Source organism: Gymnoscopelus microlampas, assembly GCF_963454915.1.
Source record: "Gymnoscopelus microlampas genome assembly, chromosome: 14".
NCBI lineage: Eukaryota > Metazoa > Chordata > Actinopteri > Myctophiformes > Myctophidae > Gymnoscopelus > Gymnoscopelus microlampas.
The window spans coordinates 18,607,055-18,634,003 of NC_139951.1; the positions used below are offsets into that span (position 1 = coordinate 18,607,055).

Below are 26,949 nucleotides of genomic sequence, written 5' to 3' on the forward strand. Positions count from 1 at the left end.
TTACCAGAAAACCACCAAAACACAAGTTGGATGACCTCTACTTGTTATTTCTGCTAGTTTAATAAAATATGCAAATTGTCTAATTAACTATGCACAATACAAAAATGGCCCAAGCAGAAATGGACTCTACGTGAAAAATCATAATAGGAACAACTGAGAGAAGTTAGATACACCCGTTAATCAGGTTGTTATAGCTTTTGCCCTGTCTAATGGTGTTCGGCAGGCCAATGACAAATTGAAATTTAGTTTTCTTGTTCTCTTTTATTTGTGAGACATTGCTGAATCAGTTGTGATGATACAGATTCACATAAGAACAACATTTCCTAGCATGGAACACTGTATGCACATTTTATTCACTTTACAGTTTTTTAACAGATCTATCATGTGAAATGTTCATATTCTTACTTTGACACAGCACACACTGATGTTCCAGTATTATATTATACTAGATATACATTTTCAAATAGGCGACAGAATTTCTTTCAGTAAAGCCCTTTTTTAGCTTTGGCCTGCATGCAGGTATTACATGCCCTTTCAGACTGGTTACATTGCCGGATACGACTGTTAACGGTTTAGATACATTTACTGTAGCATTTACAATGTGTATGTATCCTTACTCTAAACTGAAATGGACAAAAACGATTTACTCAGAAGTCCAGCTCAAGTGTTCCTTTATGGCAGTGGTTCTCAAATTAATGTGAATTATTCTCCGGACCCCTATCTGAAAAGATTTTGTGCCAGGAAGCCCAATACAAGATTTGTGTTAAAATGTTTCGAGATTTGTTTTGAAAATAGATATAGGGTTAAAAGTGTTTAAACTGTTCTTGATGTTATAACAAATTTAGCTCCTGGGGAGAACCACTGCTTTGTGGTACTAACCTCCACTAGTCCAAACATCACACAGACGTTCATTCAGGGAATGGGTGTAGTAGTATGGCAGTGAACACTAGATGGTCCAAATCCTCTGTGAGGTTCCTGACAGGAACCTCAACACTTCACCTCTTTGTCCATCACAAGGCCCCACAGCGGTCCTACTAGCTGGGCCTTGAACCAGTCCAGCTCAAGTTCCTCATGAATCTAGGTCCTGACCCAAGAGACGGGCACCCACTGGGGCCCGGCTTCCACTCTCTCCAGCATGGCCTGGAGTTCAGCTAAGGCACTGACTGGGTCCTCCTTGACCAGGATGCGGTCCACCCAGTGGCCGTAGCGCTCGTCCATCTGCTCCGCTGACTGTCTCATCTCCTGGAAGTCCTCCCCCTGTAGAAACAAGCATGTAGTCATATTGAAATTGGAATACTGTTCCAAAAGGCTATGCCTTCTGAATCAGTAGTTCTCACACTTTCAAGATTTAAAAAAATGTTCAAAAATAGCAGATGTACAAGCTCGCAGTGCGGCATGAAGTGACGCGCTGTGAGCTTATAGATCTACTATTTTTGAATATCTGATGGTAAAATCTAAAATGACACTGATCCTTTCCTGGTTTTAATGGGTTTCAGATACATGTCATTCACTCTAGTAGTTGCTGCTGTAATGTAAACTAATAACTTGAAAGTAGAATAGAAAACTAGTGCGGACATTGATGATCAAATCCTAGTACAGGTTTATGTATTCTTAATTAGGAGGACCAGTGATGTCATAGAACAAGGGTTCCGCGTCAATATGCCAACGGCTCATTATTCCGACGGTTACTAACCCTATACCAAACCCTAACCCTAACCCTAACCGCACGCGGAAGCCATGTAGTTGGACTAATGGGCCGTCAGACTTATGGGCAGTTCCCAGAACAAGCCGTCACTGTCGGGCAGAAACCTTGTATAACTATATCCTTTTTATGGCCTATTTTATACTCCGTTGTATGAGACAGTGTTACGCAAAAGTTCTACAAGCTCACGATGCCTGAAATATGTAGAACTATTTTTGCAAAGATTTAGAGAATGACATGCTTTAAAGCGTTTTAAAGTTTAAAGCGGTTATGTCTGCCTGTTGATTTTTATAAATATTTAACCAATGAAAAGTATTAACAAGAACATGTGACTAAATAAAACCATAGCATAATACCCCTGTTCTAACTTACCGTGATGGAAGAACTAAGTGAAGAGGACGAACCGGCCTTTCTGCAATGGCTTTCCTGGAACCGAGGCTTCACAAAGATAACGTATGGTTTGAACTCAGCAGTACGTAGTGTTTTTAACGCCTGTTTAGAGGAGAAAATAGCCATGATTATGGCAAAAATAGCATATCAAACAGCCCACAATGCGTCACATCGCGACAGCTTGAGCTTGTACATGGGCTATTTTCACTATTGGAAAATGTAAGGTTATAATGACATGCCCAAAATAGGGATGCCAGAGTGAAAGTCGTTAATAATCCCTCTCTTAGAAATGGAGTTATATCATATCTGTTGTACACAATACGAGTTTAAAGTTTATGGAAAAAAAACACCTATTTGGCAGGTTAAAATCATTATAATGGCCTAGGCTAACTTTGGTTCATCATGTAAGCAAGACAGCTGCAGCTAATGATTTGAATAATGGCGGTTTTAGAGTCAGGTGTGCACTGCCAATATGACCCAAAATCCAGTTGACTATTAGTTTATTTGTATTGTCAATACTAAATTAGTATTTGCGAACGCGGAAAAAGTGGAGCCTACTATGTAACTCGGCTCGGCTTGTGTCTCTGTCTGTCTGTCTGTGTGCAGTATGTGTGCAGCCGCGCCCCCATGTGACTCACGCTCTCATTGGCTCGCGCCCCCATGTGACTCAAAACTCTGTGACTGAAATATAGCAGCTGCACTACCTGTGTGCAGCCGCCAGAGTGCGCCAGAGTTCACTACTACAGTGTGGCTGAAATATAGAACTGCGTTCGCTTCCAGCGTTCGCGCGTCTTACTTGTGATAATACTAATAAACTAGCACATTGGCACACCTAAAGTCAATCTAATACAGGTTTTATTAGCTGCAGTTGTGTTGTTTACTATGCTTACATCGAAGTGTGCCAAAGTCAGGCTAGCCTGACTTTGGCACACTTGATGTTTAGCTTGATGTTACTTTTACTTTGCATGGTAGCAGTGTCTTGGTTTAGTTCCCCTTTAAGATGAAACTGCCTAAGCTAGCTTCCTTTGAGCTGAACTTGGCAACTATGATAATATGATTTTGTTGCTGTCCGGCAGAAACCTTGTATCTCCATATTTCACGTTACGTTTCACGTATGTTTTTTCGTAAATGAATGCCCTACTTTACATCAAGAGTGTCACACAAAAGGAGTGAAAATAGCAGATCTACAAGCACACAATGCATCGCGATGCTATGCGTTGTGAGTTGTAGATTTGATATTTTCGCTATTTTAAAATGATGAAAAAGGAACTGTTTTGGACATGCAAGGTTTCCACCTGACAACAACAATTTACAGCGTATAAATGTGGGTGTGTTACATGAAACTCACCTCTGGCTGCACGTCCACCAGACACACCTTGTTTCGATCTAAAACACTGCGGATGGAATCCAGACTGGTGCCGTACAGGTTTTCCTTATATTCCCCATACTCAATGAATCTACAGAAAACAAGAAATCACCAATCAGAGAAGGTAAAATGTTTTAACTTTTCAGATTATTTCAAGCTCTTAATATCCACAAAAGGACTGATAACAGTCCATGTACTCCATCTCTCCTCAAATTTGAAAAATATAGATTAGAAATATGAGACAAATAGCAAAAATAGACATTTTACAAGCTCAGTGTTGTGAGCTTGTAGATCTGCTATTTTTGCGGACTGTTTGCCTGTTTTGCTGAATGTTCGCCTATTTTCGCAGAATGTTTGCCTATTAGGACATGCACAGACTAGGGAGTTGGGGTTTATGTGGTTAAATATCCCTGTCGTATCCAATTTGAGGACTCACTTGTTACTGTGGATGTCTGCATCAAAGGCTGCTTTAGTAATGAAGTGATACTCTACTCCTTCTCTCTCGTGACTCTTCCTGGGCCGAGTGGTATCTGTGGGTCAAAACATGGAAAGGAATAATTAAGGAGAAACAAATTACGCAATGTAATGTTTCTACATGGATGTGTTGAATGATTGCCTGTACATTGTTCTTGTGCACAAATGCATAATGCCTGCTGAGTAGGTACTGTTGTAAAAAACGAAAGAAAATAAAAATAAACCTGGGTGTGCATTTTGATCCATCCTTCTCATAAACAGCAATATTTCCAGGAAGCACTTTTGATCCATGTGTAAGTGTGGGCCATGATCACTTAACTAAGTTAAGTCGTTAACTCATTTTTAGGTCATTTGAACAGTGCTATGTGCCATTCTAAAAATGAAAAATAAACAATTTTCCTATTTAGAAAATCAAATAACAACATATGCCTGCATATTGCTGTGCTGTTTCTAGTGTGTTCATGCTGGTTTATGTACGTATGAGAGGGCTCATACATTTATATTAGCTCATGGCTCCTGAACTGGTACCCAAAACAAGCTCTGAATCAAAGAGCTTGAGATCATACAATCTCATTGGCTAATAAACCCCCCCCCAGCCAGATCCAGATATGTACAGTCTTTAATTATGGTGCCGACATTAAGGAATGTCGGCTTCAAAGCAATCACACCGTAGATGTACCCAATAGCTCTGCTATGTGACACCAGTATGCTCACAGCACAATGGAGAGCTGTTTTAAAAGAGCAAGGCAGAATAGCTTGAAATGACATGACTCACGAGGAACAGCCACTCCATATCGTCGAGGGTTCTCAGCGATCACCTTCTGTTTGAGTTCATTGAGCCTGGCGCCTAGGGAGCCTATTAAAAACACACACACACACACACGCACATGCACGCACACAACTCATGTAATGAGAGGCAGCACATGGTATTGGACTGAAGTGCATTTTGTAACCAGGTAGTACAAATAAGCATAATAAAACATATAATCTTAAATATTAATACAGTTAACCACTTACGTCCTATGTACTTTGTTGAATGATGAATAGCGCAAGCACATAAGAAAAACATCTTTCCACGTAAAGGAGCAGTGGCTCTACTCTGAGTCTCTCCCAGACTACTGAGCTTCTTAACCTATCCCTAAGGGAGATGCCAGCATCCTAATTCATTTAGGATATTTTAGACATTTTTGGAACTGTTTGAAAATGCACTCCAATAATGACACACCCAAAATTGGGACACCAGGTTGAAAGTGGTTAAGTTACGGTATGCATCATAGAACCAACATTTGACATACATTTTGTCAGTAAAAGTAATGAGCAAAGCTGGACCAACCTATCAACACTATGAGGCGGGGCCTGTCATTCGGACTTGGCTGATATCGTGTTACTTCCTCATAGATCATGAAGTCTGTCTGTGTGGCGACTGGAGTGCCAGGTTCTCCTGGTGAACCCTGGCGGTCTTTTTTGAGACGGAAACTTCTGCGCAGGCCAGCTATGATCCAAGACAGACAGACAGAGACAGACAGACAGGTGAGATGGACAGAATAAAACCCTCTGGACAACCCTACTAGAAGTCTGATGTGCCACTTTGAACCCCCAAAGTAAAACAACTTATTTCAAAAGTCAGCAAAATAAATGGAAACACTTTCGAGCACACACTAATTTGAATAAATCCTAAAAGAAAACTCCTGCCAGACAATAAAGCCACGAGAAAAAACACAAACACACTGAATGACACCAATAGAAGTCAGTAAGGGTACCTGCGTAAAAATCCCATGAGAAAGCACAGGAGACACGGGCCGCCTTACTCTTAGGAGAAACTACAACTAGCATTAGACCATTTATTCAAACAGCCCAATGTAAATTCAATAAATCCCAGCAAATAGAAGCAGGTAAGCTTGGTAGCCATGCGTTAAATTGCTGCGTCGGCAATGCAAGAAACGCTTTGCCCGAAAACAAAGCATGTCGCATGAAGATAAGATCACTTGTGAAGCACAGCAAAAGGTAAATGAGCTGCTATGAGGAACAGTAGCGCAGTGAAATTCAAGGGTTACACTATTTTGAAAAAGAGCACACCAACAAGCAAGCACACTGTAATTTATTACCAAAACTGAAAGGGCTACAAACCACATCCATAGCACATAATACCTTTTAGTTTTGATTCAACTGACGTTTCAAATTTTAACGTTAAAATGCAAAGGGATGTCACAGGAAACTCCCAGAATCCACAGCATTGCCCTTTGAATAGAATAGGGGGTACAGGCAAATACTGTAGCTGCTCTTGCATTGATTCAGGCTTTAAAACCACACTTAAAGATTGGTTTTATAGTGATATTGAAAGCGACATGTTGATTCAAAGGACCGACAACTGACACCAAGAAGGCCTACTGTCCAAAACTGAATCCACACAAAACACTACTTGGATAAAACAAAACCGCTGAGATGAGTCTGCCCGAAGCAATTGCCCACAATTCACCAAATAAAAAATCTTAAGCCACTTAGCAAGGTATTGCTTATCGTCACTGTTGGGCAAAAACCTTGATTGTCAGGAAATGGAAAAATAACCTGAGTTCCAATGGATCCAATGGAGTTATTATTTAATCACAAGCTATTCTTAGTATTTGTCATTGGTTAAATATCAACAAAACCAACAAAGACTTAGCCAACTCCAACCTGGCATCCCTATTTTGGGGATTTATTTCCAATAGTTGGGAAAATAATAATATAACATAAAAAGATGAAATGTGGAGATATTATACTGTCTTTTATATTATATTGTTGCTCATTTCGTTGCTAGTGCTACAACTTCTCTCTACCCTTACATGTATTTTTGTTTCATCCAAATTGTGCTGCTTGCTATGACAGCTGAATTGAATTTTTATAAAAGGTCTGTCCATCTGTCTAGCCATCTATCTAGACACCAGGTTTCTGCCCGGCAGCGATAATACACACGGTAGAATTGTTGGCATGATGTACAGTAGAGGTGAGCTAAGCTGTGGCTGGGCCGGCGATGGTTCTACAATGCCGTTGCATCATGCCTCCTCACCTATGTCCTGTCCACTCAGGGAGCCCTCACTGTCACAGTCTTCTGTAGGGAGGCAAGCAGGGAGAGAGAGACAGGGTAAGAGGTGCAGGGAGGGAGGGAGGGATGCATAGTGAGGTCTGTCAGTCAAGGGTCTGAGGAGGAGGGCAGGATAGAATGAATGGAACAGGCAAGTGACGTGTGGGGAGTGGAGTGCATATGAAGGCAAGTCAAGGGAGCATTAACAATGGGAATGTTGTGTGTGTGTAGTCAGTGTGTGTTTGTGTATGTGTGTGTGTGTGTGTGTGTGTGTGTGTGTGTGTGTGTGTGTGTGTGTGTGTGTGTGTGTGTGTGTGTGTGTGTGTGTGTGTGTGTGTGTGTAGAGAGAGAGATAGAGAGAGCGAGAGAGTGGGAGAGAGAGAAAGAGCAGAAAGGGGTTTAACCACTCAAGCCCTATTTTATAATTTGGCTGTTAGAAAATAGCTGATTCACAAAGCTTACAACGTGTTATGATGTGACGTGTTGTTAGCTCGTAGATCGGCCATTTTTGAAAACTTTTGAAAAGTCTTGAAATTGTCAAAAAAAGAAAATATTGTAAAAGTTTTGAAAGATTTCTCCTAATAACTGATATGTCAAAAATCAGGACACCAGGGCTAATGTGGTTAACAGAGTTTCACTTTCTAAACCATCAAAGCACAACCTGTGTGCTGAGACCTTCAGGACCACCTACCTCTCTCTGTCCGATCATCTGAGGTTAGCAGTGAAGGAGGTAATGAAGAACAGCAGAGTATGACAAACATTATGCTGCAGTAGTGAGTCATCATGTTAAAAACAAAACCACATGCATTTAATGCATCGTTTCGTCTACAGTAGTGTATTCATTCAACAGCTCTATACCCCAGAGCTGGAGAATTAAGCACTATAAATCATTACAGCAATTACAAAATGTAATGTAAAAAATATATACAATAACTTTGGTGTATGCTATGATAGTAAGATAGATGAGAGAAAACATTAAAATTCAAAATAAGAGTTTAACTCATGGAAATACAAAAGTGTACATGCAAACCGCGGGCCTAAAAATCAGAATGACCCTTACCTCCAACTGCTACAAAACATTGACAGAAGCAGAAGGCACTGTGATTTTCTGGCAATTATTCTAAACGTATAGTTTATTCAATTAAGTATATAATGATGATGTCATCAGGCAGCTATGCACAATCCACAAATGTCTGCACGGTCAGATTACAGTATTGAATAGCAAGAGGTCAGTTGAGCTACACGGATATTAACAAGGGAACAGTTGGTTTGGCTATAACAATATGGAATTATGAAACGAAAAATAACGCTCATTCATGCCGAGCTAAACTCCCCCCAGACGCCTTCTTCTATGGAGAGACCACCAGGTTTACAAGCCAAATAATCCAGTCAATCTCCCCCCTTCAACTAAACTCAACCAACTGACCGACCAACCAGCCAGATATAACCTCACATCCTAGAGAAAATCTGTACTATTGATCATTTATCTCAAGTCATGTCAAGTTCTGGTGAATTGTTTATCTCACTATTTGTTTACCTTAAAATTACAGTAGTCATAAGTACCAGGCGAAATGGCAGATTATAAAATTTGAGGGATTAATTTCACATTTCCTGATCTCTTCTTCTCATGCTGGGGGTATGTGTAAACAGCTTTGTGAACATCCATACCTATGCATTATGGAGTACGGTATAATTGGTATTTTGGTATAACCCAAAATACTGCTAATGTTAGTGTGAATTACTAGGATGAAAACAGCTTACATGTGGGTGTTTTTGGAGATGCAGGGGCTGGGAAAGTCCCCATTTTCATTCTGTACCTCAGGCGCCTGTGGAAAAATAAAAGGAATGAAAGCATAAAGACAAGACAACATTATTATTATTTATTTTTCATCAGAAGCCGGGAGCTTTTGGGATGCCATCCTCATGGCCAATATTACGGCACTGTCCACTTGGAAGGCTGAAGTTTAACGAAACAGTTCCATAAATGTGAACAACACTCAAACTCAGAAATGAAAATGATTCCTGAACATTATTGACTGAAAATGCTCGCCCTGCCTTACCGGTGTTATTACAACTAGACCATACCCGGTCGGCGCAGCGCAGCCGTGGGGGGATATGCGCACATGATCTGGCAACCCGGGAGGCAGTTCGTCCCATAGCTGGGCAGCCCCGTAACCATGGCGACAGTGTTTGACACAAAAACGCTAATAAGAAGCTGAGATTTGATGAAATTGAAAAACGGGCTTCACAGTTGTGTTCAGATGGTAATGGTCAATGGCTGTGTGCAAAATCAGAGCAATTGGTCCAGCCAGTGAGGAGAACCGGGTAGCTTCACTCAGAGCAATTGGTCCAGCCAGTGAGGAGAACCGGGTAGCTTCACCACCACCACCACTACAAACGCACAGAGGTTACTAGAATTATAGTAGGATAGTAGGATAGTAGGATAGTAGGATAGTAGGATAGTAGGATGATGATCAGTGTGTTCAGGTTTCGGTACCCAGCATTGGCTGGGTAATTGCGTGGGTGAAATAGGCTTTCTTACCTTCTCTCACTCCCTCCCCCTCCCCTCTCACTCGAATGTATTATTATATATTATTTATAAAGCACAATTTAAAAATAACCACAGGCATGTCCATATTTGGGCATAATCCAGCCATCCGTGTGCCACAGACGATTAACTTGTTACACTAGATGTAGTTCTATAAGTGAAAGGCAGAGTAGATCTTTTCTAACCTCTCTTGGAACTGTGTGGAAGGGATGAGAGCAGCGCGCAGGTTGGAGTCGCCCACTCTCTTGGCCTGCCACCATGTGGCATCATCGTGGCTCACGACCTGCAAGACGTCTCCCCTCTTGAAAGGAAGTCCTGCCTCCTGACAGGGCGTGGCCTTGTCCTCGAATGGCGTGTAGTCAAACAAAGCCCGCAGGTAAACCTGGAGGGGTATGTGAAGAGAATTACTCAGCTATAGCTAAAAACATAAGGATCAAATAGCTGCTGTTAGTCATAGGAGATCATCAGTTGGTACAAGACATCTGTAAGAACCTAGATCCAAGGTTAATTTGTGCGAGAGCAGAATTATATGGTTACAGATTCTGATTTATTGGCTGCATTTCTACAATGGCATGTGAATGAGCCATTAACCACTTAAGCCCTATAGTGACTTTTTTTTAAAATCACATAATATAACTGTTCCAAAACAAAAAAAGAGTTTTGGCATTGTGTCAGGAAGGTGGCTCTGTATCATCTATATTTCATTATATTAGACATAGTCTGTGTTTGGAGAAAATTCTACTAATTTGGCAGCGAATCCGGAAGTATCGTTGGAAAACTACATCACTGTTTCCACTGAAGCACGTCACGCGTATTATTTAGTTTGTTTGATGAAACAACTGAGAACTGACAACGCACGTGATGCTGATTATGTGTGCTGGTGGCGCCATGAGGCGGCTGCATGTGTAATGGGAGATGTAGTCGTTTGCAGGAGGCCTTTTATTTTCTTACTCTTTGGATAAATTAGTACTTTTTCAGTAATTGTTGATGCTTTGTAGCCATATAAGTAAAATGCCAATTTATTTTTGGTACACAATTCTTATATGATGTGATTAAAATCTATGGGTTTTTCATTGGGAAACAACACTTGACATCAGGACTACTGTACTCTACATGTGAAAATAGCCGCTCTCACGCTGCATCGCAATGCATTGTGAGCATGTAGATTGGCTATCTTTGAATTGAAATGTGGTTACCCAGCTTTCTTTTAGTTTGTCTTCCTCCATGATGGCTGGGATGATTTTGAGGGTGATGGAGCCTTGGGCTTGGGACTGGTAAAAAGAAATAGACAGAGATATCATCATCTGTCATCAGCTGGCCATCAGTGAATAATTGCATTGAAAAAAGGATTGATATTACAATGCAAATTAACCAATTTATATGCTGCCTTTACCAGAATCTGACTGATTTCATCGGGTCTTTTGTGTATTATCAGATTTCCATTGACCTCTCGAAGTTCATCCCCGACGTGGACCAGGCCTGGAACACACACACACACACACACACACACACACACACACACACACACACACACACACACACACACACACACACACACACACACACACACACACACACACACACACACACACACACACACACACACACACACACACACACACACACACACACACACACACACACACACACACACACACACACACACACACACAGTGCAAAAAGCACATTATCCAGAGCACAGAATGTCTTTTCCAAACATAAGCCCCAGATATGAGCTAAACAGAAATATTTTTTCCATCACCATTAAAGGGGATATTATTGCCATGGCAACGTGCTCGAACAAGCCTCATTAGATTTGTAATCTCACAAGTTGCAATCCCGTGGCACTAATCTCAAAGATTTCATCTCTGTTGACAGTTGTGGTGAACTACTTCCATTTTAGCGGAGGCCACAGCGTCATCTCTCCTATCACTTCATCAGTAATTGATAACAAGTCCTGTTGGGTAGCAGGAAGCACACCTTCTCAAATCTAGTGTTTACACTTTCATAGAATGAAATGAATCCAGCCTCTAAGAGCAGAGATGAATTCACCTCTGGTGTAAGGTCGCAGTCGCACACATACAAACGTATTGTGTCATTTATGACGTGACTTTGATTAAACTACTGTAGGCCTTTTGTCAAATATTAATTATGTAGCTCAGAATGTTATTTGGAATCATTTTCATATGTTCTTTTATACAAAGCAATAACAACAAAATTAACATGCATGCAAATGTGTGCCATAATTTTGCTCTCACCACTGCGGTCAGCGGCCCCTCCCCTCATGATTCTGGCCACAATCACAGCACCTGTTACCTCGTCTCTTCGGATTGTTGCCCCCTGGAAGATAAAAAAACAAACCAGTAAACCAGTTCAGCCCCGTTCAGCACACACACACACACATTTGCTCATCCAGATTGTCCCTAACAGTGTGGCAGTGAATTAATATTCTCGGGTCTCACCAAAGGCTCCTTGTTCTTGACCAGGCGGACTATCTTCACTGACTCCTCCTCCAGATCATCATCTAGGTCATCAGGCAGTGGCGGCAGGACGGGGTCAAAGTTCTTCTGGGCTACCGTGTCATGAGCTGACAGCACTGCCTGAAGGGGACAAAGATACGCACACATATAATATATGCAAAGAAAAATTGTTGATACCAGTGGTGGACACTAACTAAGTACATTTACTTTAGAACTGTACTTTTTTTGTATTTGTTTGTTGTTTTAGTTTTTTTGCAAGCTGATGACTTTCACTCCGCTACATTTTAGAAATGATACAATACAACAAATGTGCACGGGAACAGACACAACTCAGTCAGCACATCCACAGATACAAAGAAATGTGTTTGTGATGCTAGAGGAAAAGCCGTGGGATTACCAAAATCAGCAGGGATCATCCCGGGATATGCCATCTAGATTCGGACATATCTCGTGTGAAAAGTGGGTATTAAGGCCTGAGGATGGCACTAGCAAGAGGACAGCTCATGGGGTCACTCAAATAGCCAGGGTTCATCCAGGGAACATGAATGCACTCAGCAAGTTGGAAGGTTTGGCCTAAGGTTGGCACACCCTGTATAATCATATATGTTGGCTAATTATTATTACCAGAAATCATGTCATTGGTAATCAGGTATAATCATGTATTTCAACTATGTTGCCAATTTGCTTTTATTATAATGCAATCATGTCAATTGTAATTCTATATAAGCATGCCAATTTTGGGATTTATGATGCAATCATGTCAATTGTAATTCTATTGCCTCCAACTGGCACGTTTCCCTCCGATATTTTGTGTACCGTTTTTGTATTGTTTAAAATAAAAATGCTGAATAAATCAAAGGTTTCATGGCAATCTGCAGATATCATGTGTGCAACTGGAAATTGTGCCCTACAGGTGGTACTTGACTAGAGGAAATGCCATAAGGTCACCAAAAATATTGTCTGGGGAGCATAAAGGTGAACAGCAAATTCTACAGCAATCCAGACAGTAGTTATGAAAGTAGCATGATACAGACTATGATACTGGCATGATAATACTGACCATGATACTGACATGATACTGACATGATACTGACCATGATACAGACATGATACTGACATGATACTGACATGATACTGACCATGATACTGACATGATACTGACATGATACTGACCAAGATACTGACATGATACTGACCATGATACTGACCATGATACTGACATGATACTGACCATGATACAGACATGATACTGACCATGATACTGACATGACACTGACCATGATACAGACATGATACTGACATGATACTGACCCTGATACTGACCATGATACGGAATCACATACTAACAGTCCAGTTTAATGTAAAACCGGATATTTGGAAATCGATATGTTATTTGGCTGTAAAATGTGTGCGAATGGAAATTTTAGTCTGATGGTGGCACTTAGAGGAAAGGCCGTGGGGTCACCAAGATCAGTAAGGTTCATCTGGGCTTCATGAAAGTGTATAGACAATAATACAGCAATCCAGCCAGTATTTTTTGAGAGTATATTGTTTGGGACCAAAGTGTTGGGTGGATGGACCGAGCAACCCGACATAAAGTATCCATCCTAAGGACAAAAGAGAGAAATAGCTGAAGGAAAGTGAAGAGAAAGAACACATTCTCCGGGGCTACTTTCACAAACGAGCATTCCTAATTAGGAAATTACTGTGTAAGTGTCACAAACTGGCATCCACTTCCCACCCGTCAGGCCCAGAAACCATTAAACTGAGCATAATCACTTGATAACTATGATTAGGGACTAGGGAGGAATGTCTGCACCCTGACAGACCGTGGAGGCTTTACACACAGCCCAGCACCACGGCTGGCTGGTGTTATGTAATGGATGATCGTCTTAAAAGAGGGAGGGAAAACCCACCGGCTTAGAAAAGGGAGAAGCACTGATTTTCAAGAGATCAAACGACCGGAACGGAGTGGCAGTGTCTGATTATAAAGCCATGGGAAGTGGCATTGGTCATTATGCATTTGTGCGTGAATAGTGACATTTGGTTAGTGTGCTATACGTGTGTGCGTGCGTGCGTGCGTGCGGTGTTTGAGAGTGTGCAGCTTTCACTTTCATGTGTGTGCTGAACTATGGAAGCCAGCAATGTGATGCATTTTGATTGACTGACATTTGTGATGAAAAGTAAAAGATCAAATAAAAGTCATAATAGGGGTGTCAGTGGCTCAGGAGGTGGAGCGGCTGCTTGGGAATCGGAGTGTTCCCGGTTCGATCCCCGGCTACCCCTGGGTTAGTGTCGAAGTGTCCTTGAGCAAGACACTTAACCCGTAACTGGCCCAAAATGAGCAGGTTGGTGCCTTGCAACTTTACTGCTTTTGCAAATATGAGAAACGTTCTCAAAATAATTAGATATTTGCAGATACTTTCTCAAAAACAATGACTTAATATCTCAAAATGAGTACATTTATTAACTCATTATTTTGAAAATGTTTCTCATTATAATGACCTACAGTGTTTCTTAAATGGGGTACGTGTACCCCTAGGGTATGCATAGGTACTACAGGGGGTACATGAGAGAAAGTGGAACATTTTCGTTTACGGTTTATGTTTAATGATTAAACCATTACAAACGTTGTGTGAACCTCCTGATCTGTAAAGTGTTCGACCAAATAACATTTAACACTTGATTAGCACAACTGTTGCTGAATAGCAAGCAATACTTATTCACCATTATGCCGTTTTATTTTCGAAAAACTGGGCTTACTGAAATGTTTTTGGCCAAAGTTGAAATTAAATATGCTTAGGAGGCACTAATTGCTCTTTCACTCCATTTCTAATTTGTAATGTTATGTTTTTCAAAAGGTGAGTTAGCATTCATTCATAGCATCATTATGCTAGTTATGGTTTTCTAAGCAAAACTAATTCAGAAATCAGGGAGAGGGGGTGTTGACGCCCAAAAAGCTCGAGAACCATTGACTTGGAGGATCATTTTCTTTTCATCACATTGGTGTTAATGTGTGTCCGCACTGAGCAGTACCTTGAGGTGAGGTGTACTCAGCAGCAGCAGCAGTTCTCTCTCATCGTCTTCCATTGGTCCACTCTGGAGCTCCTCTGCCAGCTGGTGGTTGGAGCATCAGCATCACACAAATGGTACATGTGTATACAATAAGCATAACACATTTTCTAATGAAGTTCTACTTTTCTAAAATAGTAAAATAATTCAGTAAAATTATGTTTGCGTCGATGTCAATCAACGCGTCTCAAATTCCATAAAAATAAATTGGAATGTTTTATTTATATTCATGTTGTTACATTCATGCACTTACATCTTCCACTAGGCAGGAGGCGCTGTGTAGAACCGGTGTGGGACTCTGCTTCTCATACTGCTTTAGCTTCTCATGGATCTGTGATCCAACAGAAACACCATGCGCCGCGCGCGCGCACACACACACACACACACACACACACACACACACACACACACACACACACACACACACACACACACACACACACACACACACACACACACACACACACACACACACACACACACACACACACACACACACACACACACACACACAAAATGTCATGAGGAAAATATATATTCATATCATATGCAAGCCATATATTGTACATGAAAGCATAGACATTGCACATACATTTTTAATTAAGCACCATATGTTGAGGACAATGGGTTGTGATTTTTGTGCGGTGCAACTACCCCTATATGTGAGGTTTGGACATAGATCCAAATTGCACCCCCCCAACCCTGCGCTGTGATTGGCCACCAGTGTACCCCCCTAACCCTGCACCGTGATTGGCCACCATGACTCTATTCAGGCCTGTGATTGGCTAGAAACACATGACACATGTGCATAGCCCTATAAATACGCACGCACACTTAAAAAAACACATTTATGTTTTTTTTTAAGTGAATCACTTCCATCACTGTGATGACCACTGTTAAATTTGTGATTAGCTAGCAAGACACCGCCCACTTCACACTGGGTGTCATTTCTTTTATTATGTATACATCTTCTTAAGGTTTGTGTCTGTAATGACAAACATCTAAAAGTCATCTTTGAACAGAGAGTACAAGGAGTGGAGCAGTCAAAATGTCTCATAGCCTATTTAAACCTAGTGGTATGTCCCAGACACCCTAGCTCTGATTCATAACCTTGAAGGAGTTCCCCTTAAGGCTATGGGACTTTCGAGCCTTTGCGCTCGCACCACAGGCTGCATAGCCTCTCGTCTGTAGTAAAAAAAAAAAACACTTTTGGCCAAAATGTCATTTTTTTCACCGGAAAGAAAACATTTTTTAGTTACTCCGCTGCGCCCTCTACAGTTCTTGTCAATAGAAAAATTCCATTGACCGGATCTAAATAGATCTTCTATTTTCAATACGACAAATAAGACAAACATAAAAAGTTGAAACATGGAGATGAAACAGATGTTTCTGCCCGACAGACAATATAATAAATAGACGCTTGTACCTTCATGAGATAACCGAGGCTCTTCTCACTGAAGACATCCTTGAGGAAGACCAGGTCCTCTTTGTGGTTAGCATCAGGGTGCAGCTGAGAGGTGAGCAGAGCCAGAGTCTCATGAAGACCTACGATAATAATAATAATACATTTTATTTATATTGCACTTTACATTTAAAACAAATCTCAAGTGCTGCAACACATCTAAAAAAAAGGTTTACGAGAGAGAAAAAAGGGAAAAAACAGCAGATATACAAGCTCATAGCGCGGCAAAATGATATGTATTTGTCCCGGCACCGGGAATCGAACCTGGGACCTTCCATTTCCCAGGTGGCCTTTCTACCCATTCAGCTGTGGTCGCCCTATCATGCATGAAAATGCTAAGCAGGCCTGGTTGACTTCGATTTTTGGATCAACTTGTCAAGAGGAAAATTATCTAAATGAATATGAATGCCGGTTCATTATTGGGGCGTGGATGGCAGGAGCTTCAGCCTTCAGTCACAAAGACTGCTCAACTGGTTCAATAGGAGTAATGACTAAAGTGACATCTGCATTTCGATCTGTGGGAAAGACATCAGTAAATAGAAATTGTGGTCAAAAGCACACATTCAATGATCGTGACGCTTGTGCATTAGTATGATAAGGACAAACAGAAGAGCAACTCTTCCTTGGTTGACTGAGGATGTCAAAGCGGGACGTGATCAGACTGTGTCAGCAAGAACAGTCCATCAACAACTAAATAGAGAGGGATGTTATAGTAGGGTTGCAGGCAGAATCAGAATCAGGTTTATTGTATTGTATCACAGGTTTACAAGGTAAAAAAGTGGATGAAATTCACTTTCGTACATTGTTCCCATCGCAACGTTATTTCCATAGTAAGAAGAGGGGGAGGAAGAATGGGGGGGGGGGGGGGGCAAGTGGGAAGGGAGATCAAACCAGAGAGTGCATTGCATATAAACCCCTCATTACAAAGACAGATGTATATTTGAGAGTTCATTGCTGAAAAATCTTAGGCAATGGTGTACAGATGTGGAAAAAAAGCGAGATGAGTCATCCTTCACTTTGAATTAGATTTTTTTTTAAATAATTCTTCTCTTCTGGGGATCCCTGACACAAATATTTTCAGATGGGGGTCTGCGGCCCAAAAAATACATATACATTTGGCTGTCCTTGATATGAAAAATGTTGAGAAACACGTTAGACGTGCGCTAGACAGCGCTCTTCACTACCATCATCAAAACACCAAATGAAGGAATATCTTTTGTTAGAATGGTGCATGTTCAATCCCTCCAGTAGAGTACCAGAGACAGTATACAGTTTAAGACAAGGTGTAATGAAGCTGTTCTGAAGGCTCGTGGTGGCCAAGCCAACTAAGAAACTCACAATGCATGCTTGGGTCAGGACCCATTTGTGGGTCGCAGACCCATTTTTATGGGTTGCGACTGAGTAAATATCCCTTTACCCTTGAGTCCTACAAAGAATTTTATATTATTATTTATTTATTTTATTTTTAATAAATAATATTATTTTTCAAAGAATTTCATAAAAAATATAATTGTGAACACAATGCTCACAATGTGCATTGTGAGCTTGTAGATCAGCTATTTTCACTAGTTTGAGTCCCGGAGAGACATCACATTTCTCGACACTCAACACACAACTCACTTGCAGTTTCAAGAAATGTGGAAAGAAATACAAAACCAAAGAAACAGAAAAATAGGTCAGATATCAACATGGCCAGAAGAAAACAACAGAATTGAAAGCGGGAGCTCATACGGAAGCAGCATTCCCTCGATGGTGCCATATATACATCTCCTGCCCACTGTAAACACTCATTACTAATCATACACACAGTCTAGAAACATCTCAATTATGCATGATTGTTGTTGTAATACATGAATCATGTATATACACCCATATTTATAATGCAGAGAGGCTAAACAAACGTTGGATTGGACATGGTATTTGACTTTACCTGTGCTTGCAGACAGTATGGGCATGGCTTCAATCATTTACAGTGAGCTGAAGGGACCAGATGGGAGGAACATGGGGGTGGGGGACAAAGATGACAACTCCTCTCCTCCCGCTGCTCCTGTCCTCGGTTATGACAAGGCTGTGAAAAAACACACAAACAGTGAACAGGAAATTATATATTGATAACGCAATTCTAAAACAATCTGGTAGCACTTACTATGCATCCCATGTGTATATTACAATAGCTGTTTAACCTCAATAGCCCTGGTGTCCCTATTTGGGATAAACCTTCATAAATGGTCAATATTTTAATACGATTTTCATTCTAAAATAGTACAAAAAAAAAAGTGCAGATCTTCAACCGACAGAGACGATATCATTCCTCATTTAAACAACTTAAAGCTGGATCTACAATTTCAGAGGTCACTGGTCAACCAGCCAGTGGCAGTGATGAATCTGCCTCATTAAGCCTCACACGACGGTGCTGTGCAGCAAAAATAGCTGATCCACAAGCTCACAACACGGCGCGGATGCGACGTGTTGTGAGCTTGTGGATCAGCTATTTTCGGCGCGACACCGCCATACGACAGATAGCAGAAACAAGGCCTTTACACTGCTGAAGTCTCTCAACATAATTAAAGATAGGTAATGGTTTCTCTCACAGCTGAAGCAAGAGACACAGATTTTAATCTAAAAAAAAGATTGTTTTGTGTCGAGAAGCTGAAAATGTGGGGACTGATAATCCTGACCATTCTGTCCAATAGGAGCCTACCCCTGAACGTTTGTTGACACTGTTATATTACATGAACCATAACCTTGGCGTCCCTATTTTGGACATAGGTGTATAACTTTTCCAAAATAGCAGATCTACAAGCTCACAATGTGTCACGATCCAATGCGTTTCGAGCTTGTAGATTGGCGATTCTCACTATGCGTCATACGACGAAGTATATAGTGGTTAATAGCCATGGATGTATCAGAAAGAATGAAAGGAAAGGTGTACAAGACGGTGGAGAGACCAGCTGTATTGTGTGGTTTACTTTAGAGACAGTCGCACTGAGGAAAAGACAGGAAGCAGAGCTGGAGGTAGCAGAGACTAAAAGGTTGAAGTTCTCTCTGGGAGTAACAAGGAGGATGGATAGGATCAGGAACGAGTACATCAGAGCCTGAGGGACAGCGCATGTTAAGATGTTTTGGAGATAAATCCAGAGAGGCCAGACTGTGGTTAATGTGCAGAGGAGGGATAATGAGTATATCAGTAGAAGGATGCTGAGGTTGGAACTGCCAAGCAGGAGGCCTAGAGGAAGACCAAAGAGGAGATGTATGGATGGAGTGAAAGAGGACATGAAGTTAGTTGGAGTGAGAGAAGAGGAGACAGAGGACAGGGTGAGATGGAGGCAGATGATTCGCTGTGGCGACCCCTGAAGGGAACAGCCGAAAGGAAAAGAAGAAGAAGAAGCCATGGATTAGAGATGAGAGTGATTGACTGTATTGGATTTTCTTTCATTCATAGTCTTGTCATACGGGTCAGGATATTGAATACTAAGGACAAATGTGTTGCCGCCTTCAATATAAAATCAATATAATGTAAAAGCGTACACAATGATCATCTACACAGTAAATAACATATTGATGAAGACCAGACTTTCTAATGACAATGTGCACAGAAATGAAAATTTATATTGTGGTCTTGATTGATTATCAATACAAAAACAAATAATTTATACTGAACAGCAAATCAGATTTATGACCAGTATATATGAACACGTGACACCTGACTTTAAAACAATGAAAGAGAAAAAATCATACAAAAAAGAAAAAAGGAAATAAGTGCACAAGGGCAGATAATTGTTATTAATTTCCCTTCACTCTAATCTCTCTCTCTTAATATGTTTTGTTTTAAACTAATGGAAGATTACCCCCTGGAGATAAGAGATCCAAATCTAAATCAATTACAAGTACCACATGATCACTGTCAGGACACAGATATGCAGTATTATTTAGTCCACACAGTACATTTCAAAGCGTCAAGGCTATTTAAGCGTTCCCTGTTCACTATAGTAGGACTGCAACGATCGATTATTTACTGACAGATTATTGCATCAATTACTTTTTCAATTAATAGAATAATCTAGAAGCTACACTTTTGGATCATATGCTGTATTTTTTGTGACCTGCTGTGCATATACCTGTTGTTGCAGCTGCTCTGGGAACAGCTGTCTGTGTGGGTGGAGGGGCAATATGCCATTTGGAGCACGACCACATGCATAACTACAGGAGAGTAATGACTTACCAGTTGCATGCGTGTGTGCCTGCGTGCGTGCGTGTGTAAGCTGGAGATGGAGACTGTAAACTTTATGTGAAGGTAGGCACTGCACTGTATTGTATTGTACACAAACACTCTAACACAGTGTATCCACCCCATTATCTAATATCAACAGATTTAAGAGCTTAGCAGCTGATAGCAACGGGTCACCACCAGTAGCAAATCTCCTCCTTGTGTCCGTGGCGACTGAGCAATCAGATCTGTCATCCAACAGTCATCCTTTCCCTGGCAGATTAATATCAACTATACCTAGAGACACAAACGTAAGCGCACGACATAAACCCATCGAGGACGTTCATGTTTAATCTGTGGGATAGGACGATACCTTTCACTTCATCTTCTCCATACACACTAAAGCCATACGTTAGGATGGCAGAGAGAGGCCTGGTGGTTACAGTGGTTACATCTGTTTTATCTAAAACGTCACACACTCAGAGCCAGAGTGTGTGTCCATGTGTCTGGACAAACTGTACACTGAGACTCTACTACTCACTGCAGGTTCATGTGGATAAAAGCCTGGAATACATTATACATGAATAGTTGCAGCACAGATGTAAAACGGACTTTTTCTGACCACCAGTGATGATGACCTTGTGTTGAGGACTCATATGGCATATTTAGGAAGGGATGGGCAGTATATCGATATATCAATACGGTGAAATACATTGTCAGAGATTTGGGATATAGTAATATATCATATTAGTGCTGTCCTTTCTTGGTTTTGAATCACGTAAACCTTATTTTACACTTTCTATAGTGATCTACAAGCTCACAAGCTTGTTTTTGATTGATTGAATACTTTATTAACACAATTGGTAACTCATTCACTGGCACAATTATTGCTTTCCGCGTTTGCCCACTGCCAGAGATTTTTCATTGAAAAAAAAAAGTACTCAGGAGCCGAGATACAGATTTTTTAAGTTTTAAGTTAACAAGGAAGTGGATGGGAGTCTAGATCTTCGAAAAATCATATCTCCTTGGTCTTTGGGTCAAATTTAAAAAAAAAAAACACGTTTTTTACGTTAGTGGCAGTATTGGTTAATTACGTCAATTACGTCAGAGGCAGTGAATGAGTTAACAGTACAGGTAGTACAGTCAAAGGTTATGCGTGAGCTTGTACATTGCTATTTTTGCAATTTTTCTTAAATAAAAAAAAAAATAATCAAAAAGAAAAAAATATATAAATATTGATATTGAGGTGTTTGGTCAAACATTTTGATATTTTAGTTAGTCCGTTACGTTTTTGTTTGACAGGAAGTAATTAAGATTGGATGTTTGATATTTAAAATATATATATATATTTCTTTGGCATCAATTGTTTAGTCTTTTAACCACAGATATGCTCTAAAAGTGTGAAAAACATGTTTTTCATTTTGGCTCGTATTTAATGGCAACCTCCAAAACGGCAAGTCGACTCATCATGTTGATACCTTGACAACCAGTATAAAATATTGAAGCACATGGCTGTGCTGGTGTGTGGCCCAGGTTGCAGCCATGGCCAAGTTATGATCCATCCGTCTGTGCTTCAGAATGCTGATTGATGGCACACATTGCCTTGATGCCTCCCACAGCAACAACTCAAACAAAAACACATCTAGCCTGCTCCGATATGTGCTGAATAACACAACGATAACATAACTTTGACCCAAAATAACTGTCACACTGTGCTAACATTGCACGTTTATTTTCATGCTAAATAAACTGAATCAAATGCTTCCTCGAGAATCAAACCACAGTGTGTATGTCATCATCACGACATGTATGGGGTGGCACAGTATCATTACGATGGAAAGTCACAGATTTTGCACTCCGGAATTTGGACGGATGCACAATGTGAAAGAAACATGGGCCCCATCTTGCCTTACCCCTAATGCCTAAAATTGGCTTCTTTTTTTGTATTACTATTCATACAAACATTTTATAATAGTTCAAATAGCTGATCTACAAGCTCACAACATGTCGATGTAGATCAGCTATTTTCACTATTCTAAAATGTTTTTCTAAATAGTAAAAAATGCCCAAAGGTTTAGGCATAAGGGGCAAGAAAGGGCCCATAGGATATGTATAAACAGATTAGACTATTGTCATTAGCATGCTACAGCACATTATGGGTGGGATAATTAACTCAGTGAGACATCTTGCTAAGTAATTAACAGAATTTCATCGACTCTCTCTTTTCTGTTTCCCTCCTTCCTTGTCATGCTCTACTGACACAATTTGGGTCAGCCAATAACATTGCTGTTTATTATAGGTGAAGAAACAACAACGTTGTTAGCTGTTTGCTTCATTCTCTCTCCTATCCTCTCTCTGTCCCTCCATGTTTACATTTAGCGGTCCTGCCTGGCTGGCCGCTTGACCCGTGTTCATGAACCCCTTGCTCTCTCTCTCTCTCTCTCTCTCTCGTCTCCTGCCTCCAACACTCTCCATCTCTAATTACACATGGCTGAGAAAAGCTTAGAGTGGTCTCTCTCTCTCTCGTCAGTGAAGCTGTCATCTGAACACCCTGGATTTACACTGACCATATGGTGAAGGATATGAGAATGCTCACGGCGTCATCTGGTCTCCGTGATCCAAAGACCACACTGGCTTATGGACCGCCGCGCATCGCTGAGGATTTCAATTAACACAATGCTGGATTAGATTACTAGACTGTCTAGAATAGATCAGAATACAACGCACCAATGATGGAAAGGAGGCTAAGGACTGGTCCACTCCATTCACACAGATATTGGCAGTTTTTACCCTTTCGCACCTCTCATTTTTTCTGGCAGTTTTCTTTAGTTCAGGATCTCAAAGATCCACCCCCCCCCCCAAACAAACACACATTTTTTTTCTTTTTCTTATCTAATTTTCACACAATTGTGAATAGACTATTTTCCCCTCAAACATGTGACATAGGCATCTGGAGGAAAACACTGAGAAATAAAGTCCTAATTGTGAGGAACCCCACCCCCTTGTATTCAATGGAAATATGCTCTGAGTTTCCCCAGTAAAAATAAACAAAAGAAAGTCGTAGGCGACTAGGTGCTCTAATAACGTTCCTCAAGATGGACTGTTGGCAATTGTGGATTGTTTCTTGTTTGTCATATTCTGTCATGTTGATGCATCACAAAGGCAAATTGTGCAACGCAGTAAGTCATGCCGTGTTTGATCATACTGACAGAATGCCAGTGTGATCCGATATATAGGCAACAACACAACACCTGTTTTGCTTTTGTCAGCCTCGTTCTCTGCCACACCAAGCCCAGGGGAAAGAGAGACAAGAGGAAGGTCATGTGCACACACAGCCATTGCCATCTGTCCACTAACCTGTATGCATGCGACTTTGCCACTGTGTCCGTGCGTGTCTGTGTGTGTGTGTGTGTGTGTGTGTGTGTGTGTGTGCTGGAGCGTGATATTAACTGTGATACCATCTACCACCCACAGTGCCACCCACATGTCTGGTCTGACCTGTACTAAAAATGTGTGGATATGGCAGTTTTCATGCCAAGCATGTACCCTACAAACGTCTTCAGATAATCTATGGAAACATCAATAACAATTCATGTGTATAATGTTTTTACTTTGAACTCTTCATAATAGTGTGAATATGCGAATGCAAATGGTAGAACTGGAGACCGGCAGAGGACTGGCTCTCCAGGAAGATTAGGTATTAGTGATTTAATTACACTCTATTCCAGGCTCCTCTTTCCAAAATTCAGTTTATCTCAACATACCAAAATGCTATCTCAAAGACAAAAATGTCAATTCTGCAGAACCATGTATTCAAACAGAACTTTAACTATGATGCAGCCTAACTTGTAGGATTTCATTATAGATTTCATGTGGGCTAAAGGGATGAAAGAAATGCAGTGATGGAAAGCGAAAAGAAATGAAAAAGAAACCATAAAAGTCAGAAGCCAGACAGCGTATAAGAGGCTTAAGCTTAATTTATACTCGATAGCACGGCGGTGTCACTTGCCAAAAATAACTTATTTTCCGGCTAAGAGCACTACGGAGCATAAATTAGGCTTAGAGGAACATTACCTCAAAACACCTGTACCATGGTCCTCAGAAGCAGCAGGCTGTGTGGAGAGCGGAGACTACACTCCATTTGTGACGTTAACAGATTCATTCTGGCTCGTGACCACAGGGGACCACGCCATCTGGCACATCGTCATAAATCATCTGCCAAATCTGTATTTTAGTGGCCAACTATGATGCTTCTAGAATACAGCAGCGCCTCCTCCAGACTATTATAGCTGGCTAACTGCCCAGATGGTTTGTGGAGTAGACAACCTTATCAGCCATAACTAAAGATTGAGCAGACACTGGTAGGTTCCTCGTGAGCTTGGATAAGTGTGAATGGATCGGTCCGAAGCAGCTTTAGCTCCATCGCTCTAAATCAGGGGTCCTCAACGTTTTCAGGCCAAGGACCCCCTAGTTGAGAGAGAGATGAAGCAGGGACCCCCTACTCTATATTGTATAAAATTGTTTTTTCAGATGTTTTACTTTAGTCTGCTCTTTTCTCCCTCTACACCTACATATAGCCTCTTTGCCAAAAATAGCCGATCTACAGGCTCTCAACGCCTCGCAGCGCAAGGCGTTTTGAGCTTGTAGATCTGCTATTTTTGGCTAATGTTAAAGTGGTTAATGTAAAAAAAAAAAATATCCTATCACAGAAAGATTTGGCGGACCCCTATATTAGCTCTGAGGACCCCCTAGGGGTCCCGGACCCCCTGTTGAAGACCCCTGCTCTAAATCAAACTCAGTTGTGCATCATTTCTAAGAAGTCACCACAATTTTCTCACCGTAATTGTTTGTGAATTGTGATGATTTGTCACAAAACACATTGCAGGGTGATGAGGAAAAAGGAAGCATACGATAGCAGGTGTGATGGGGAATCCTACAAAATCTAACCCAAAAGCTGGCATTAATCTAAACCTAAATCTCTCAAGAGTTGTTTTTTTAAAGGACAAGTTCTTGTTTTTATGAAATGAATGGGTTCCCAGATTGATTTAACTCGGGTAAATGTTGACACTTGAAACTCTCCCTGGACCCCAAATCTTCAATCTGGGTCCAGCTGGTTCCATTTATATACTCTCAGAGTTAAAGGAACACTCATAATTTTACAGTGTACTGTAGGTTTCAGCTTCTGCCTTGGGTCTTTGATCCACGCGGGTCCTTTGCTGCATACGATCTCCTCCATCAGTCCTGCCATCCAATAAAACAGCCAAAGCTATAAAGCCACCTTCAGCCTCCAGTGCGCTTCATGGTGTCACCTCCATAAAACAAGGCTCTGTAGCTGCTCTGCACTTAAGCATGACCACCGACCAGCCTCATACAGGCCACCTCTCACTGTGGGAGGTCACAGAGGATTCTGAGAGTGTCACAGACCTGCTCATTCATATTAATCGTGTTAGAAACTAAAGACAATTTGATTTTAAGTGACACACACGATCCAATTCGCATGATTCGAAATTTTAATTTAACTCACATTCCTTCGCCTGCACTTGTTGAATGCCACGACTGGAGTTACATGTGTTAATCAAAACACTGTACATCTATTACTTACATGATCAAGCATCTGAACTGGCATTTGCTGCATACAGCAGTAGTACTGGCAGGTGCATGCATGATGCACATCATATAAGCTCATGTAACATTTAAAGCACACAAGCCAAAATGCCATGAGAAAAAAAATCATATGCAAGCCATATACATGAAGGAAAATAAACATTGATGTGCATTCTGTCTTTTCATCTGGCATCATTCAGGAGATTCCTCTGTTGACTCTCTCCCTCTCTCACACACGCACGCACGCACGCAGGCGCGCGCGCGCACAACACACACACACACACACACACACACACACACACACACACACACACACACACACACACACCTCTCTCCCCTGCTGACTGACTGTCTGACACAGGGTGCAGGGTTTATTTATCATGAATCAACAACAACAAAACACAACCAGAGCATCCATCCTTACCTTCTTCACCACGCTCCTGTGTGCTGGTGCTGTTCTGCTGGCAGCCAGGCAGTCTGTGCGTCCCTGTGGACCTGCTGCTGCTGCTCCTGGCGCCTCTGGTGGCGACTCCCTGCTATAGCTGCGTCTCGTTGTCTTTCTTTCTTCTCTCTCTCCCCCTCT

At 41.2% G+C, this 26,949-nt stretch overlaps 1 protein-coding gene across 1 annotated transcript; it reads right to left on the reverse strand.

Annotated features, from left to right (window-relative positions):
* Positions 1–374: 374 nt before the first annotated feature.
* LOC311060531 (MAGUK p55 subfamily member 3-like) lies at positions 375–26,949 on the reverse strand. The gene is made up of 19 exons (XM_084078764.1): positions 26,791–26,949; positions 18,486–18,623; positions 16,520–16,638; positions 15,347–15,424; positions 15,058–15,138; positions 12,004–12,141; positions 11,800–11,881; positions 10,935–11,020; positions 10,738–10,812; positions 9,727–9,923; positions 8,755–8,819; positions 7,685–7,702; positions 6,979–7,020; positions 5,266–5,424; positions 4,708–4,788; positions 3,895–3,988; positions 3,441–3,549; positions 2,075–2,194; positions 375–1,257 (listed from the first exon to the last, which is right to left on the reverse strand). The coding sequence occupies exons 2-19, from the start codon at positions 18,520–18,522 to the stop codon at positions 1,078–1,080; spliced, it is 1,761 nt and encodes a 586-aa protein (XP_083934890.1). The 5' UTR covers positions 18,523–18,623; positions 26,791–26,949; the 3' UTR covers positions 375–1,077.